General features: G+C 39.3%; 1 protein-coding gene across 4 annotated transcripts in view; it reads left to right on the forward strand.

Annotated features, from left to right (window-relative positions):
- Window positions 1-2,481: 2,481 nt before the first annotated feature.
- Window positions 2,482-17,306, forward strand: part of ITGB6 (integrin subunit beta 6) — a 47,914-nt gene continuing 33,089 nt past the window's right edge. For 2 of the 4 annotated variants that reach the window (XM_039495858.1, XM_039495860.1), the window contains exons 1-9: window positions 2,482-2,606; window positions 7,082-7,146; window positions 7,645-7,721; window positions 8,443-8,522; window positions 11,129-11,333; window positions 12,660-12,906; window positions 13,921-14,086; window positions 14,745-14,906; window positions 15,785-15,880. In XM_039495858.1, coding sequence (XP_039351792.1) covers window positions 7,661-7,721; window positions 8,443-8,522; window positions 11,129-11,333; window positions 12,660-12,906; window positions 13,921-14,086; window positions 14,745-14,906; window positions 15,785-15,880 — 1,017 coding nt within the window. In that variant the 5' untranslated portion in view covers window positions 2,482-2,606; window positions 7,082-7,146; window positions 7,645-7,660. Of the gene's footprint in view, window positions 2,607-7,081; window positions 7,147-7,478; window positions 7,534-7,644; window positions 7,722-8,442; window positions 8,523-11,128; window positions 11,334-12,069; window positions 12,126-12,659; window positions 12,907-13,920; window positions 14,087-14,744; window positions 14,907-15,784; window positions 15,881-17,306 lie in introns of those variants that run through there. The other 2 variants (XM_039495859.1, XM_039495861.1) reach the window with 2 other exon arrangements.

The raw sequence follows: 17,306 nt of genomic DNA on the forward strand, positions 1-17,306 counted from the left end.
GCATGACCAGAATATAGTTACCAGTTGCAGTGACTCTCCCTATTCAAGCTGTATTTCAGCAAAGAATCAGCCTGCCATATATGTAACTTCAGCAAGATGTTTATAGTTCTAATAGGAACTATGACGACAGTCCTCAGGAGGAATCCTTGGTGCGCACTGGTGAAAGGATTGCTCCCACTGGAGCCTTTAAATGTTACCTGTTCGTGGTGAGAAACTGACTGGTGGCAAAAGAGAATCACACAGGGTGGGCAAATCCATTTTCCCTTTTTTAGAGGTAGGACTGTCTGAACTTTATACATGAACTGGTTCACATTGTGCTTGAGAGCTGAGGTAAGGAGAGGCAGAGAGGGGAAAAGCCAATGACAAATGTGGATCTGACATAGCAGAGGGCTGGCTAAGTGAGAAGCCCCCTTTCCATGCTCCAGGTCCTGTATCATGGCACCTTCCTTGGCTGAGGATGCCTGGACAGGGCTTGCTGGGGGAGTTCCTGACAGCTTCTGGAAGTTTAAACAGAATAGGGCCTAGCCCCGCAAATGAACTAACCTGCCCCTCTCCACAAGCCCAACCCCCATTATACCCCAGACACACCTCTGCAGACATGGCCACTGGTCCCTATCCTCTCACCCCCGCCCCCTTAGCACTGCGCTTCCTCATGCCTCTCGGTGCTGCCCTGACGGGGCTCAGCTGGGAATCCCTCACCTCTCTATAAGGCAGGAGGGGAGCTTCTTCATCCCTCGAAGGAGTAGGGGGTTGCTCTGGGGTCAGAGAGGAGGGGATGCTGAACTAGCTGTGGAGCAAAGGGCTAGGTGTTTCAGGAGTGCTCCTGGCCCTTTAAAAGTGGGGACATGGGCAGGACCTCTGTGTCCTCCATGTGTTTGAGGGAGAAGGAAGCCCCTCAGCACTTGAAGCTGTGAGATATTGAAAGGTAGCCAGGCAGAGAGGTTTCCCCATGGACCCGAAGAGGAGCCAAAATGGTACTAAGCTGTACCATACAGTAAAGTGACCTCCCTAGAAGTGGGGAAATTTTTTACAATGTAACCAAGACGGTAAAATCCAAACTCAGGCAGGAGTCATGCAGCTGCCTGGCTCTCTGGCAAGCTGGGCCACCTTTGAACAGTGTTGAGCTGGCTTGCAGTCAGGGACAGAAGCCTCATTGCGTTGCAGTGTTTCCACCTGAGTCCAGGAGAAGTTTGGCAGGTTTATTTTGCTTTGAGTGTGAGAGTTTGTCCAAATCTGAAAATCAAACAAATCTGTAGGAGTGCTCACCCATGCAAAGCAAATTTAGAACACACATGCGCACAAACAGACACCCTGAACTGAAGCCACCAAGTCCTGACTTCTGGCTGAGGTACATATAAATTGAAAAACTACTCTTAGTGAACTGTTTACTTTTCATTTCAGCATTTGTAAGCATTTTGGCTCTTGCTCTTTCTCTGCAGATCTGCTCTAGAGCTAGATTGTCTCCACCTGAGTTCAGGGCAGACTGGAGAATGAATCATAACTCACTGAGTCACAGTTCTTCAACACCCCCCAGGCCTCCATTTCACTTTGCTCAGGGTGGGTGGGTGAGGAAATAACTTCCCTCTGTGTAACCGGCTAATTATAGTGACTAAGCAACAAGGGACGTGATGCCAAAGCTCCTCCCATTTTGTCTGTTTCTCTCATGGGGGAGCACTGGGCAAGCAGCTCAATGTGCCTGCAGTCACAGTCTGAGCAGTGGGGTATTACTGCTCCTTACTCCCTCTATAGTCAACTAAGGGCTGACAAGCTAGCCCTGAGTGTTTACAGCTGTTTCTTTGTATCTGGGACATTTTCTGTTGCAATGATATCATCTATCTCCAGCTGTGCTAATGAACAAAGGGAGCAAGAGGCAGCAAGCAACATTAAAGCATATGAGTTCAGACTAGTTTTATTTATTTTGTGAAGTGCTCCATTCGGTGACATAATTAAATACCATACACACAAAAATTTAAAAAAATTAAAAATCCCACCTGGCTGTGTATTATGAGTTTCCCTATTATATAAAATTGCCAGAGGCATTACATCTTTGAACAGGCATTGAGGTACTACTGCCAACTGTATCTCCCTGTACAGCCAGGAATGATGCTGTAGCGGACAGGCGCATGACACTGTCTTCTACATCAAAACACTGTTGCTGTGGGTAGTTGTTTTATCTATATCTGACCATCCCATGTTTACAAGTATTCAAATCTCCATGGGGTTACTTGAATCAGCAATAGTCCAGAAGGGCTAGTGTAAAAAGCACTGAGGTTTTAGACCTTTTTTCAGGGAACCTTATTTGGGTAGTTGATATGCAGCCTTTGAAGAATCTCTGTTATAGATGGTCTTTGGAACCAGGTGTTTCCAGTTGACAGGAATATCTTTCTGGGCAGTCACCCAATCCAGAGAAAATGAGTCTACATGTCTGCTGTCCTACAGAAAGCCTCAATCTTCTTGGCTTGGCAGCTACAAAGGTAACATCTTATTTAGAACATCTTTATTAAGTGACCAAGCACTGCTGACTACTGGCAGGCACAGAGTTTGCAACTCCACCCTCCCAATTGCCGTACTCTGCAAGTAGATTCTTGGGAATGATTGACAGTCAGGTAGGAAATCTTTTAAGAGGTTTTTCTTGGGAATTCCTTGGCTGGCAGATCTGTTCTGGAGGCCAGATGGGGAAAGGAAGAACTAAACATGTGACCCAAATGTAAAGCCACCTCCCTTCAGCCCTGAGTGCACAGGGGTTCTAAATCATTACTATTCTGATTACACATTTTACACCCACTTTGCAGAGGTGTAAATGACTAAGTTGCAGGGCAACTGAGAAGCTGGCCCACTGTGTCCACTTGCCACACCATTCTCCAACAACAGGGGAGTATTTAAAACACTCTCTGCCTGTAGACACCAAGCCCTTGAATTCCCCAACAATGACCATTCAAGAGAATTACTATAACTTTTCAGCTGTAATAAATCCCACATGCTGCATGGCTTTATGCGAGTGGGGGTAGTAAGCAGTCCCAAGAATCAGAAGTTGTGTAGCATATGAAGTTGAGAGATCATGTGCATGAACTTTTCTTCTTAGTGGGTAGCTCTCCAATTCCCAGTTATTGAGACGGGTTTTTCCTTGCCTTCAGGCATGTGTGTGTCCTACTGACCTTTTTCCTGGGTAGCTCAGTCTTCTGTGGAGCCAGCATCTCCTCTTTTCCAGAACTTGCCTAGTTTGGAAAGAACCCATAGATGTTTTGTCCAGGACTGGGTTCCTAAAGTGTAACTGTCATATCTAATACATCAATTCCTAACTTACCAGCTGCAGAGCTTGGCTTTTTTCAAAGGGAGAGTGTTTGTTTATTCAGATAAAGATGCATGAACTATTAGGCATTCTTTTGTATGCAAACATTTTCTGTTTTAGAATCTTTACACAATCTTTATTTCTGGCCACCACCCTTCCATTTGGATTTGGCTCAGTGAGTGAAACAAGATCTAGCTTGTCAGGAAAGCTACACATTAGCTGTAGAGAGAAAATACTTTTTTTTTTTTTGGTAACATTCCTTAGGATAAATTTTAGTTTGGCTTCATATGTGCCTAAGATGCATCTTCCCTGGTTTTGTACCTTTTTCAAAGCTTTTTCACTACCAGACTTCTGAGTTTTTTCAGCAGGCAGATAAAATGTCTTTTTGTGCTATCTTTGATATACTAGAAAGGGTAGGAATAAGAAAAAGACTGCACATACACTCTGAGACCACAGAAATCTTATTCACAGAGTGGAATCTTTTGAAATGTCCCAGGTTCCATGATCAGAAAAAGATTATATTTTTAGTGTTGCCAATCTTTTAAAATAATGAGCCAAATTCTACTGTGTTGCATTAGTGTAACTGAGAGCAGAATTTGGCCTAATAGGAATATGCAAGGGGCCCAGAGCTGATAGAAATCAATATAACAGTGTTCTGAGTGCTGATGCTCCAAAGTGGCCATGAAAAAAGATGGATGAAAGGGTAAACAGGGAGAGAAGGAATTGGTCCTGGAAACAACAGATCTACTCTAAGGAGCGAGTTTGCAGGTACCGACAGAAAAATGGGGTCATTATGATCAGTGAAAGATGTGCAGTGTTTGGGGAGGAGAAAAGGAAATGGTTTTCAGGAAGTGGACAGCTCATCCTTAGAAAGATATGTATATACGTTTGAACGATCCAACCTTAGAAGATATGTTGTGTGCTTAGATTTCCAGAAAGCCTTAACAAGGTCCCTCACCAAAGGGATTTTTGGCGTTATTTCGGCGGCGACGCCTCTAGATGACACTACTTGTCGGCGGCATTTCGGCAGCGACGCCTATTGACGTTGCCGCTTGTTGGCAAAATATCAGTGGATGCTCGGCTGCCGCCATGGTCCTCCGTGGCTCGTCATCTGGTGCCCACCAGACGAAAAAGGTTGGGGACCACTGGGGGCTAATTTATCTACTACTAATCAGGAAAGAGATAGTTTGTGGATAGATCTCTGAAGATGTCCACGCAGTGTGCAGCAGCAGTTAAAAAAGCAAGCAGGATGTTAGGAATCATTAAAAAAGGGATAGACAATAAGACAAAGAATATCTTATTGCCCTTATATAAATCCATGGTACGCCCACATCTTGAATACTGCGTACAGATGTGGTCTCCTCATCTCAAAAGTGATATACTGGCATTAGAAAAGGTTCAGAGAAGGGCAACTAAAATGATTAGGGATTTGGAACAGTCCTATATGAGGAGAGATTAAAGAGGCTAGGACTTTGCAGCTTAGAAAAGAGGAGACTAGGGTATGGCTACACTTGCAGTTGTAGAGCGCTGGGAGTTACCACAGTAGGGAAAATGCTTTACACTCTCAGCTGGAAGCGCGCTGGCATGGCCACATTAGCAGCTCTTGCAATGCCACAAAGAGCAATGCATTGTGATAGTTATCCCAGTATGAATGTGGCTGCAACATGCTTTTCAAATGTGAGGGGTGGGGTTGAGTGTGACAGGGAGTGTGTTGTGTGTATGTGGAGGGAGGGAGAATGGGTTTTGGGGGGGCTGAGAGCATGCCAGCATGTTGTCTTGGAAGTTCAGACAGCAGCAGACCTCCCCTCCACCCCGCCTCTCTCTCACTCACTCAAAGCAAGCAGCATTCCTCAGTAATGGTTCCTTTGTCCCGAAGCAGATAAGCAGCCAGCTGTCAGAAATGGAGCTTTGAAAGGGCATATCTGCATTCCTACAGCAAGTTCAAAACAATGACAAGAGTGGGCACTTGACTTAAGGGGATTATGGGAAGTTTCCAAAGGTTTATCACAGCGCAATAATGCAACACCTCGTTCACAATGGTGCCACGGTGCTCCAGCAGGGGTGCATCAAACGTTATTCCACTCGCCGAGGTGGCGTACCAGCAGCACTGCAGTCAGTGGAGTACCAGCAGCACTGCTCTACCTGCCTTGCCAGTGTGGAGGGGTAGTGCGCTAGTGTGCCCAGGACTCCTTTATTGCACTGTAACTCACAAGTGTAGCCAGACCCAAAGGGGGGATATGATAGATGTATATAAAATCATGAGTGGTGTGGAGGAAGTGAACAAGGAAAAGTTATTTCCTTGTTCCCATAATATAAGAACTAGGGGCCACCAAATGAAATTAATGGGCTGCAGGTTTAAAACAAATAAAAGGGAGCTCTTCACACAGCGCCGATTCAACCTGTGGAACTCCTTGCCTGAGGAGGTTGTGAAGGCTAGGACTATAACAGGGTTTAAAAGAGAACTAGATAAATACATGGAGGTTAAGTCCATTAATGGCTATTAGCCCGGATGGGTAAGGAATGGTGTCCCTAGCCTCTGTTTGTCAGAGGGTGGAGATGGATGGCAGGAGAGAGATCACTTGATCATTGCCTGTTAGATTCACTCCCTCTGGGGCACCTGGCATTGGCCACTGTCAATAGACAGAATACTGGTCTGGATGGACCTTTAGTCTGACCTAATATGGCCTTTTTTATGATCTTAAGGTCAAAGGCTGTATGACTAGTGCATGTGAATTTTTCTTTAGTTTGTAAGTATGCTGTAACTTTTAGTCTGTTTTGTTTTAAACATCATCCATCCAAGGGACAAAAACAATAGCATATTTGTTCACATAAACTATTTGGTGAATACTTATGAACAGCAAATACATTAGCTGTAGAAAGGGCAAATTTTAGTTAAAATAAATCAGCAAGACTTGTGAGCTCTAACGTCAGGGATAACTTTGGGTCCCTGTAACTCCTAGTGTAATGAACTGGCTCAGACATACTGAAATGATCGAAGAGGAATGACATATGTATTTGTAAGTTTTATTTTGGTACACAGGTATTATTAACTTTACTTATAATTTATACAGTAGAGTCTAATGTTTGACATGTGCTGTTACAAACACATTATGAAGAGAGAGTCCCTGTCCCAAACAACTTATATGCTAAAAAGGACAAAAGGATAAAAGGTGGGGGGAAATAAAACAACAGATAAACATGGGGTTTTGTTATTTTTAATTTTCCTTTCATAATAATAGTATGAACTTATATTTAACCTTTCCTCCAAGGAGTTAAATGTGTCTTAAAAACCACCTCACAACATTGTGACTTTCCCAAGGCTATACCGTGAGTCAGTGGCAGAGTTGGGAATTGAAGCCTGGTGTTCAAGCCACCATTCCCCTTCTCTAACCATACTTCCTTTCCTTTCATCTTGTACTCTCTACTGTTGCTTCACTGCTGTGAAGGTTGGGTGAGGTTTTTTGTTCCCCACATGCTTTGAAATGCAATGAAAACCTCTTTCTAGTCATGGTTACCTGAATGTATTAATAGCTGCAGGGGAAATTACCTTGAATTCCATCACAGAAGACAGATTCTCTATTGGGGTAGTAACATGCAGATGACCACACCTATACAATAGTAATTGCATTTCACAATAATGTAGGTTTGATTTATTTCTTTTTCACTTTATAATGCTAATAAAATACGTATATATAAACTCTACACAGTAAAACAAAAGACATTTTGTGTTCCTAAAATGGCTTTCTATTATAGTGTTATAATAAGTTATGGTGATTTTTTTTCTTTTCACAGTTGGTTTTAGAAGGTTCATTCCACAACATGAAACCTGAAAAAATGGGATTTATACATCTCTCCAGGTATAGTCACGTCACTATTTGTATGACTTGCCAGCATATTGAACTCAGTCAGAAAACAGTCAAAGGAATACCAGTACTTTAGAGTTATTGTACACTTGATAAAAAATCTCCTGGACTGATTTCTCTAGGACCCAGAAAGACTGCGAGTGTTGACCAAAAAAAAAAAAAAATCAGTACCTGAATGAATTCCCCCACCTTCTTATGATTGTGTACCTGTTTTCCTTATAAGGAAAATAAGGAAGTAAGATAAAGAGCAGTGTTAAGTTCCATAACCATGTTGAAGTTGCTTTTATGCACAGCCTGTCGTCTTTACCTATTCAGGTAGCTTTTGTTTTCTTTGTATTAATGTTCTGTCCTGGTATTTTGGAAGTTTCTCTTCAAACCAGTGTAAGTATCATCTTAGAATACATACTTCAGGAATCTATGACTTTTACAACATTCCACATTAATCATTTTACCCTGAAGGTAATTATTCTTTTATACTTTTAATTCACACAGCCAGAACTGAAAACGAATGGGGATTGTATTGCTTTTCCTGTTTTTTCTATTTCTGCTAAGAAATAGCAATGTACAAGGTAAGGCGTACAATTAGTGAACTCTGCTTCTTTAAAAGCATATTTTACATTGTTTTCTGTTTAACAACTTTATATTAACTAGCTTCCCATGTTGTCTGTTCAATCATTCCTTTCCACTTAATGAATGTTTTTGACAGAGTGTAGTATGACTACATAGCCAATAAATGTATTTAGAGTACATCTGTTCATAATATAGAACTACCTGCACCAAACACACAGACTTTTGAGCCATTTTAATTAAACAAATCAGAGTTTGATCCATCATTAAATTTCACACTACATCTGTGACTCTGGTGGTGTATCTATGGAACCTGGCATAATTTTAACTTCCAGAGCAAATACATTGGAAAGCAGAATGAAACAACTGTAATGTGTACAATGTACACAGATCGATTTTGTTAAAAATTCTAGTTATGATTAAACAAACGTAACAATTATGAAATGCATTTCAGAAAACAAATAATGGTATGCATAGCGTGCATAGATGAGTGACCTTTAGGTGCTCACATTTTTATTAATTACCAGTAATAGTGTAATTATTGATCAAGTTAAATACTAAACTAATATAAATATTTTAATGATGGAATTTTGTCAATAATATTAAGTATGTCCTAATGTGTTACTATTTTTTATCTCCAATATTTTTAACAAAATGGGACATTTTATAAAAAGAATAATTAAACCCATTATTAATCTCTTACCTTCCTGGGTTTAAATATAGGAAATTGTTCTCCAGGGAGTGCAGTGACTTGTGAAGATTGTTTGTTTTCTGGACCACAGTGTGCTTGGTGTTCTCAAGAGGTAAAGTAAATTATTTTAAAAATTTCAAAGCCATACAATCTGAGTGTTTGCAGTGGCTATGAGTGATGGAATTATTGAATTAATTGGGTCAGCCGGTGCTTTTGTAATGCATGAAGAATTTAGAGGGGGAAAATTGCCTGTGTAATTTTCTCTGGAAATCAAAAGTGGTACATCTGGAAATTATGCTTTATTGTTCTCTATTTCTTTAAAAAATGATCCCCAGCTTTTAGCACCTTTGTTTCTACCTATCAGAGGAGCTGCCCTCATCATTTTGGAAGTGAATATGGTGGGATTATACAGCTCCTGTGATACTGGATAGAGCGCCCAAGATATGGAGGTCTTATGGCTAAAGTATGGGGCTGGGAAACAGATATGGATTTGGTTCCCAGATATGTCACTGACTTCCTGTGTGACCCCAGGCAAGTCATTTAACTTATCTGTGGCTCAGTTCTTAATGTGTAAAATAGGAATAGGAATACGTCCTGGCCTCACAGCAGGTGTTCTGAGCCTCAGTTTGTTAGTGTTTGTGAAGCAGTTGGCTTCTGCGATTAAAGCTCAATAGACATGGCTGTAAATAATAAAATAAGCAGGGTTCAAATGAGAGCCACACATCCCTATCCCTTCTAAAGCAGACGGTGAACAATTAGGTGCTCAGCACTGTTGAAAAGACGGCTGCTTATTCAGGAGCCTAGATATGATTTTTAGAAGCCTAACTTTAGATTTTGGAAATCTTGGCTCTTATAAATACAGATAGACAAACACAGGGTTTTGTGAATCTGTTTCAGCCAACAGCTAGCCAGTCAATTGCTGGTTAGTTTTTGAATTATTGATCAGATAGCTGTGAACTGCAAAATTTCTTAAAATAATGTCTTAGTAAAGTGGATTGTGTTTGATACTTTTGTCCTGCTGAGCACCCGTCATAGCCATTGATTTCAGTGGCAAGTGAGAGTGCTAAGCATTTCAAAGGATCAGGTCCAAAGCACATAATAAATATATAAACACAATACATAGATCAGATATGAGAGAGAAACAGAATGTGTGTTAATACCTTATTGTGGTGGTTTACTGTTCCTACCTCTACAGCTCTCTTCTAAGGGACTCTTTAAATAATTTATAAACACTTTCCTTAGGGGGTTTTAGTAGAACAGTAAAAATACCATCTTGGATGAAACTGAAATACCGTTCTTTTTTTAATCCAGTTTTTACTAAAAGCAATTTAGCAATTTGAAAGATATAACACTAAGAATGTTCCCCTCCACTCCCCCCCAAAAGTGGCTTTTCTATGCTTTTTAAAAAAATAGTTCCTGTACAACTCAAAACACAGGATTTCATAATATGAAATTTTCCAAGCTATTAGGATCATAATTAGGCCAATTGCCATTGGGTGTTTTCATAAAACACAAAAAGAAAACCACTAAGTTCTTGAGTTTGGAAGTACCATGTATAGATCATGTGCATTTATTGGAAATGTCAGTGGAATAAATATAATGTTTGCCCATGGATTTATTTGCTGCACTCAGGTGATGTGGGGCAGGCAAAAAATCTGCATATTTAAGAACTTCATATTTATTTTAGTGTCAGGCTAGACTCAATAAAAGCAGCCATCATAGTCTATTGGATAAAAATACACATTCTAACTAGCCCTGAACCATGTGTTTACCTGATAGTTTTGAGAAGCCAGAAAATTCAGTGTTAGCTACTGCAGACGGTATGCTTTGCTTTCCAAGGGTTTCATAATAATAGGTGATTTTTACATACACTGGGTTTGATCCTGTAGTCAATGGGTGTTTTGTCTGAGTAGATATGAGAAGTGGCCCAAGTACAGAGAGGCAAATTTTTCCCTCCTATGTTTCCACTGAAATCAATGAGGCACACACATATCCATGAACAGAATTTGACTCCCAGTGGGAAGTGAAGAGCAGAGTCTTAGCATTAACTCTGAATTTCTGGGCTTTTGTGGATTTAAAGTAATTTTGATGTAACTTTAACAGAGTGTTTCTCAGTGACAAAATTCAGGGGACATTTGCAGTTTAAGGGCAAAGTTTAAATTCCTTATATAGGCACAAGAGAATGGACCAGTGATATGAGCACAGGATTGGAAACCAGGAATATCCAAATTTTAATCCCAGCTTTGACATGGAGTTTTCTGTGGCCTTGGTCAAATCACTTAGCCTCTCTGACAAAGTTTTCACACAGCAATGATGATAATACCTTACAACAATGTTGTGGAAATTAATGTGAGTTTAGTGCTTTGAAGAGGAAGAGTAATATATAATCATAAAACTCCCATTCCAGTTGGTGAGAGTTTTGCTTGAGTAGGAATGCTGGGGCCTGATCCAAAGACTATTGAAGTCAGTGGAAAGTCTCCTGTTGACTTCAATGGGCTTTAGATTGATCAGGTCCTAAGTGCAGGAGAAGGCCAAACAGCACACAGGGCTGAATTCAAGGAAGTGAATACAAGTGCCACATGTATTTCTGGGCTAAATTCATGGTCATGAAAATATGGTATTAGTTAAACATCAGGTGTAAGATGGTCAGAAAATAATTTATTTACCATTGTTCAATAATAAATTTAGCTCTTCCATTCTTTCTGCTGATTGTTTCAGAATTATACAGACTCATCTGGAATTCACGGAAGGTGTGATACTCCAGAAAATCTTTTGTCAAAAGGATGTCAGTTGAACTTTATTGAATTTCCCATTTCTAAAGTAGAAATTCACAAAAATAAGCCCCTTAGCATAGGAATCCAGAAGAATAACTCTGATGTCACACAGATTTCCCCTCAAAAGTTAACTTTTAGACTGCGACCAGGTAAGTTATTCAGTTCATTACTGTGATTCTTTCCTGCTGATGCTATCTTTCCAGGTTTCTCAGACTAAATGGTTAATGATCTAAAAAACAGAATGTATTTACTGTATTTAAATAAAATGTATTAACAAATTCAAAATTAAGCATTAGTTGTAATCATATAAGACCTAGTGAATATTTATCATGTGTTACTCTGATGGATAGATGTAAAATGTACACTATTTAAATTCCCCCCAAAGTACTTTGCATTTATGTAAAAGGAGATTAATTTCCATGCTCTATTCTCTTCATGGCCCGGGGCAGCACAAAGGGAATGGAAATGTCACACATCAATGGGGCTGGGAATTCCCCCCGTGGGTGTAGAGCTGGAAGAGCTAGTTCCTTACCGTTCCTCTTGTGCCCTTGACACAGGAGGTGTATTGAGGGTGGAAATGAAGGGGCCGTGGTCATAGCACAGTAGGCGAGCTATCACATGGGATGTGGCCAGATGGTTTCGGTTAGAGGAGTCTGAAGGCCAGGGATGCTGGAACAGTTTTTATAGTGGGTTTGCTAAGAGCCACCGAACCAAACTGTAAACCATATATATAATGGAATCCATTTCAGGCCAGGGGGCATGGCAGCAACACCGCCAGGTCCCAGCAGCACCTATTCTGGAGGCTTTTCTAACCTGCACCCAGGCCATGGCAGAGATGAGGAGAGAATTGGGAAACCTGAGAAAATCTCAGCTGCAGCAGAGAATCTGTCGTATAGTGTTTTTCTCTGAGGATATCAACATGATTTGCAAGATCTCTTGAGGTCTATGGCGTTACTGTGGATTTACACCAATATAACATAGATCAGAATTTGTCCTAGGGAAAATGAGGCGCAGAGAGGTTTAAATAACACACAGTATGTTTGTATTAGAAACAGGAAGAGAACTCAGATGCACTTGTAATCCACTCTCCCAGTCCCATGCTCAGACCACTAACCCTTGCACTCTCTCCTACAAGTGCTAACTTCTGTTTCGTTATAGATTCATATTTGAAGGTTTTAAAGCTGCACTCTGCCATTTGTTTTTTCTAACACACTAGATCTACAGGAATCAAATAGTCCTAATCCTGAAGTTAGTACTTAATTTTTACTGTACCAGTCACGTAATACCTACTTAAGGCCTTTCAGATTTTCTATTTGGAATTTTCATTGATAATTTTATACATTTCTGTTAATTCCACCAATGGCACATAAGGTAGCATTAAGAATAAACAGACAGAGTCATTGTTATATTGACTGTAACATTGTCTAAAGTTAAATGTGTTAATTTATTCTCCATTTCCCCTATGGCTTTACTAGGAAATGAAGAAACAATAGAGATTAAAGTTCGCCAGACTGAAGATTATCCAGTTGATCTCTATTACCTCATGGACCTTTCCGCTTCCATGGATGATGATCTGAATACAATAAAGGAATTAGGCTCAACTCTTTCCAAAGAAATGTCAAAACTAACAAGCAACTTTAGACTGGGCTTTGGGTCTTTTGTTGAAAAACCAGTTTCACCATTCATCAAAACCACAGCTGAAGAAATAAACAACCCTTGCAGGTAGGCAAAGAAAGCAGAAGGCAAAGTATGTCTTATTATTTAATAGAGGAACACAGATAAGATGGAACACGGGGGGCAAAATCCTGCTCACTGCCCTCACTGGAGCCTTTCCACCTGACTCACTTGCTGTTGAGCGAATAAAGCAAATGGGACTTGGCTCTTGGTTCATACTCTGGTCATTTTCTATACCCCATTGGGTTGTTGGGGGGAGGGGGAGTTTAGGGGGGAAGAGGCTTGCCTTTTTGCTTGCTGTTTAGATTTTCCTGCTAGTTACAGGTGTGTTTGACTGATTAGCACATTGATACTCGTTATATATCTCTTGAATTTGCTTGAAATATATATTATTTATTTAAATCCTGGATTATTCATGTTACAGCTGTAAAGGCTCACCATACTTTTGGGTACTTAAAAATACCAAACAACAATAGTTCAGTATATTTATTAATGTTCTTATTATTTATTTGTTTTAAAGAACCAGGAACAGTCCCCTGAGCCCCATGCTGCATTAGTCCTGCCCAGATCATAACTCTGGGGTGCTTGGGGGGAGTAGGGGCTGCATGCCTGATACTCTTCTCCTCCTCAGAGCAAGTGGGGATGCGATGTGATGGTGGGAGTATAATGTGCCCTGTAAAGGGCTGGAACAGATTACAAGAGGAGCATAGGAAGAGTATGCCACTGCGGGGTATCACTGGGGCACAATGCCTCCCAGGGCTATTCCTGGGGAAGTGCCGTTTTCACACCACTTTTTAGCCACAGCTTATCTAAACGCACAGTTTCTCATTAAAATTAACTGAGTGTCATGTTATGTTTTAACCTTGAAGTTTTTTCACTTGGTCTGTTTCACTGAACTATAAAGGTACTACTTTCAGCAATGATATTAATAAAACAAGTTACACAGAAGAGATGTTCACCTGAAAACTAAGCTAGATAGAGTTACAAAGAAACTACCGTGTGTGCATTCTGTCTCTGCTTTGGCTGTAAGATATAGACATAGATATATCATTTATTTTATAGAAGTGTTCCACGTGATTGCTTACCCACCTTTGGATACAAACATGTTTTGCCATTAACGAATGACGCTGAAAGATTCAATGAAATTGTGAAAGAACAAAAAATCTCAGCTAATATAGATACTCCAGAGGGAGGATTTGATGCAATTATGCAGGCAGCTGTTTGCAAGGTAATGAAACCTCTAGGTGTAATATTTATTACTCCACATTTTAATATTAATAGATTTTAATGGTATTTAAAAAAAAATAAGCTCTTGTTTTCTCAAAATGTAGACTCTGACCCTGATCTGACTCCACTAAAATCAATGGAAGGACCCCCACTGAGTTCAGTGGGTATTTGGTCAGACTGTAAAGGTATATTCAAATGATCTCTTTTTTCATTAGAAAAGTGTATATAATGAAGTTAAATACGCACATTGAAAAATGATAGTTTTGTAGTTTCCAGCTATAAAAGTACTGATCATGTAATAATCGGGTGTCTATGGGAAATGAAAAGCAATAAAATTACCACATAATCATAATAGTTTCTTCAATTTTTTCTCTTTAAATATTTTAATGATTAACAATATTTTATATAGATGACAAGCAGCTATACATACTTCACTCAACACAACAGTGGGAAGAGGAGATATGTTGGTCAGAGGCAATGGGGTGAACTCTGTTAAATAATTGTCATGGTGTCTTTTGATGTCTGCTTAAAGCAGAGAGGACATTACCTTTTAAAGATCTCTTTGAAAGACCTCTTCTTCTGTGTTCTACCCCATCATCCTGTATTATTTCTATCAATATAATCAAAGTCTATACTAAACCGTTACATTTTAATTACAGGAAAAGATTGGGTGGAGAAATGACTCTCTACATCTGCTGGTGTTTGTGAGTGATGCTGATTCCCATTTTGGGATGGACAGTAAACTGGCAGGGATTGTTATTCCAAATGATGGGCATTGTCACTTGGACCACAATAATGAATATTCCATGTCAACAGTTTTGGTAACGTGCTTTGTACAATTCTTTCATTGTGGAATTTTAAAGTACAGGAAAGATGAATTGGAATATTAATGATAGTGTTCAGTGATATGCAGTAGGAGTTGGGAAATCAAGTCATTTGATGTCATCCATTTTAATTTTAATCACATATTTTCATAAAATCAAAACTAAGGACACAGCATATTGACCTAAGTGATCTCAGAACATGTTATGATTAGAAAAAGTGATACCTCTTATTCCCAATAACTGCCACCATGGGTAACATGTGGAACAGAACCTATTGGCATCCTCGCCTTGAGAGAGGAGCAAAAATATGCTTTCATCACTTGTCTTAAAGGAAGTAAATTAAGGAGTGGTTCAGGAATGTGTAGGACATTGATGAGGTCAGAAAAACATTTCAAACTAAGAGTCAAGTGCTGAAACTAATGCTGTTATTTAATAGTTCTATTATGGTGATATTTAAAGGCCCCTGTTAGGATGTGGGCCATACTGTGCTAGGTAAGTAGTGTCCTTGCCTCCAAGAGTTAGTTTTCTCACCTTCTTAGAGTCTAAATTCAAGAACTAAGAGATTTAAAGAAGATTCCAAAGGCCTGTGTTCCAGTGTGGACTAAAACCTCCTGACCCCAGGCACCAAAGCATGACATACAGGTGGAGCACTCAGTCTCTTCGGGGTAATGTGAGCACCAGAAGGAAAGGCTCTATGTGCACATACACACTTACTCTGTACACATGTAGTGTGTAATTACATGTTTATATTACACTGAGCATGGTATGAATGTATGTTCATTAAAGATAACATGCAATGTTTTTCATCACTATTTTTAACTCCTTGGTCCTTTTGTAAAACAGGGATTGATTTGGCTCTCTATATTTGTTTTCAGGAGTATCCAACAATTGGACAACTAACAGACAAGCTTGTGCAAAATAACGTTTTACTAATTTTTGCTGTAACAAAGGAACAAGTTTACTTATATGAGGTGAGGTAACTAAAATGTGTAACTCTCCAGTGTTTTGCTTTAATGTTCCTTTTGATAATGTTTATACATAAGCCCTTTCTTTTTCAGTTTAAACTGATTTTTACCGAAAATTTCCAGGGTTTTACAAAAAGTATTATTCAGTTTATTTCCAATTTTCACCCTACTTTTCACCCTTCATTCCAATATATAAAAAATAACTGTTTTTTTTTTCAGGAAAATACAATACATTGCATGAGATATATATTATGATAATATATTAGTCTGTGTGTATATGCAAAGCTGCCTGTTGAAGTAAGGCTATGTATTAGTCTAGATTAGAAGATACACACAATAAACAGGCATGCATGCAAGCTCGGAATTGTGTGTGCATCTGAACACACTGATGAATCTCATGCCACCACATCCGCATTTCAAGCTGTTAGCAGATAATGCTTTAAAGATTTAACACTAAAATGGGAAGAAAATGAAAATCTGTATCAGAATATGTTTCAGAACACAGGGAACTATTCAAAAGTTTAAAAAAAGCAAAAATAGGAGAAAAGGACGATGACATTATGCACTGCAAATGGTGTGGCCCAATTATTAAATGTAAATGTTCATAGTCTAATAGTTCTAAGTCTACAACAGTAAACTTTTTATTCAAATGAAAAGTTTGATCTGGGGATTAGAGATATACTGTTTTCTTAAACTCTGAGGTGGCATTGTTTTTTGAGTTCTGTTTTAGTTCTGCAGCAAACCACATTGATGAACGGAATTCAAAGCATTAATCTACTGAATACATTTTTCCTCTGTCTTTCCATCCACCAAAATAAACCCTGATATTTACCCAGAAAAATTATTAATAGATTTTTGCACTGATTTTTACCTGATTTTGTTGTTTGTTTGTTTGTTTGTTTGATAAATTCCCAATAAAAATTGAAAATGAAGGGCCCTATTTATATAGTACCACTTGAGAAGACTAGCATTGAGGATTCAACCCTGCAAGGTGCATATTTAATTAAAAATATAGCTAGAAAATTAGATACCTGATTTAGAACATCTAAAAACTCAGTTACTTTGAAAGCACCTCATCATGTACTGATTTTATGGTTCTTTATGTAATTGTAAATTGGGTTTTATGTTGAATCACACTGTGAAATACCTACTTTTTAAGTCTCAGTAGATAAGGATGTTCTACCCTGAAGCTTATCTAAACTGTTCAGCATAATCACTAGCATTAGACAGTTATATCTTAAGATGCTGGGTACTAACACTTGAGCCTGCTTTTTCTCCTGTGAGACAGGGATATCCCTTGAAACAAAATGTCCGCGTGAACTTTTGTTCATCTCTCAGATAATGTGTTTTCATGTGATCTGAGAGTTTTCTTCCTGCTGTTCAGTTTGAAACTTCTTTTCAGTGAGATAAGTTGGAAGGTAGCAGGAAATAT

Source organism: Mauremys reevesii, linkage group 11 (assembly GCF_016161935.1).
Source record: "Mauremys reevesii isolate NIE-2019 linkage group 11, ASM1616193v1, whole genome shotgun sequence".
In the NCBI taxonomy this organism is placed as follows: Eukaryota; Metazoa; Chordata; order Testudines; family Geoemydidae; genus Mauremys; species Mauremys reevesii.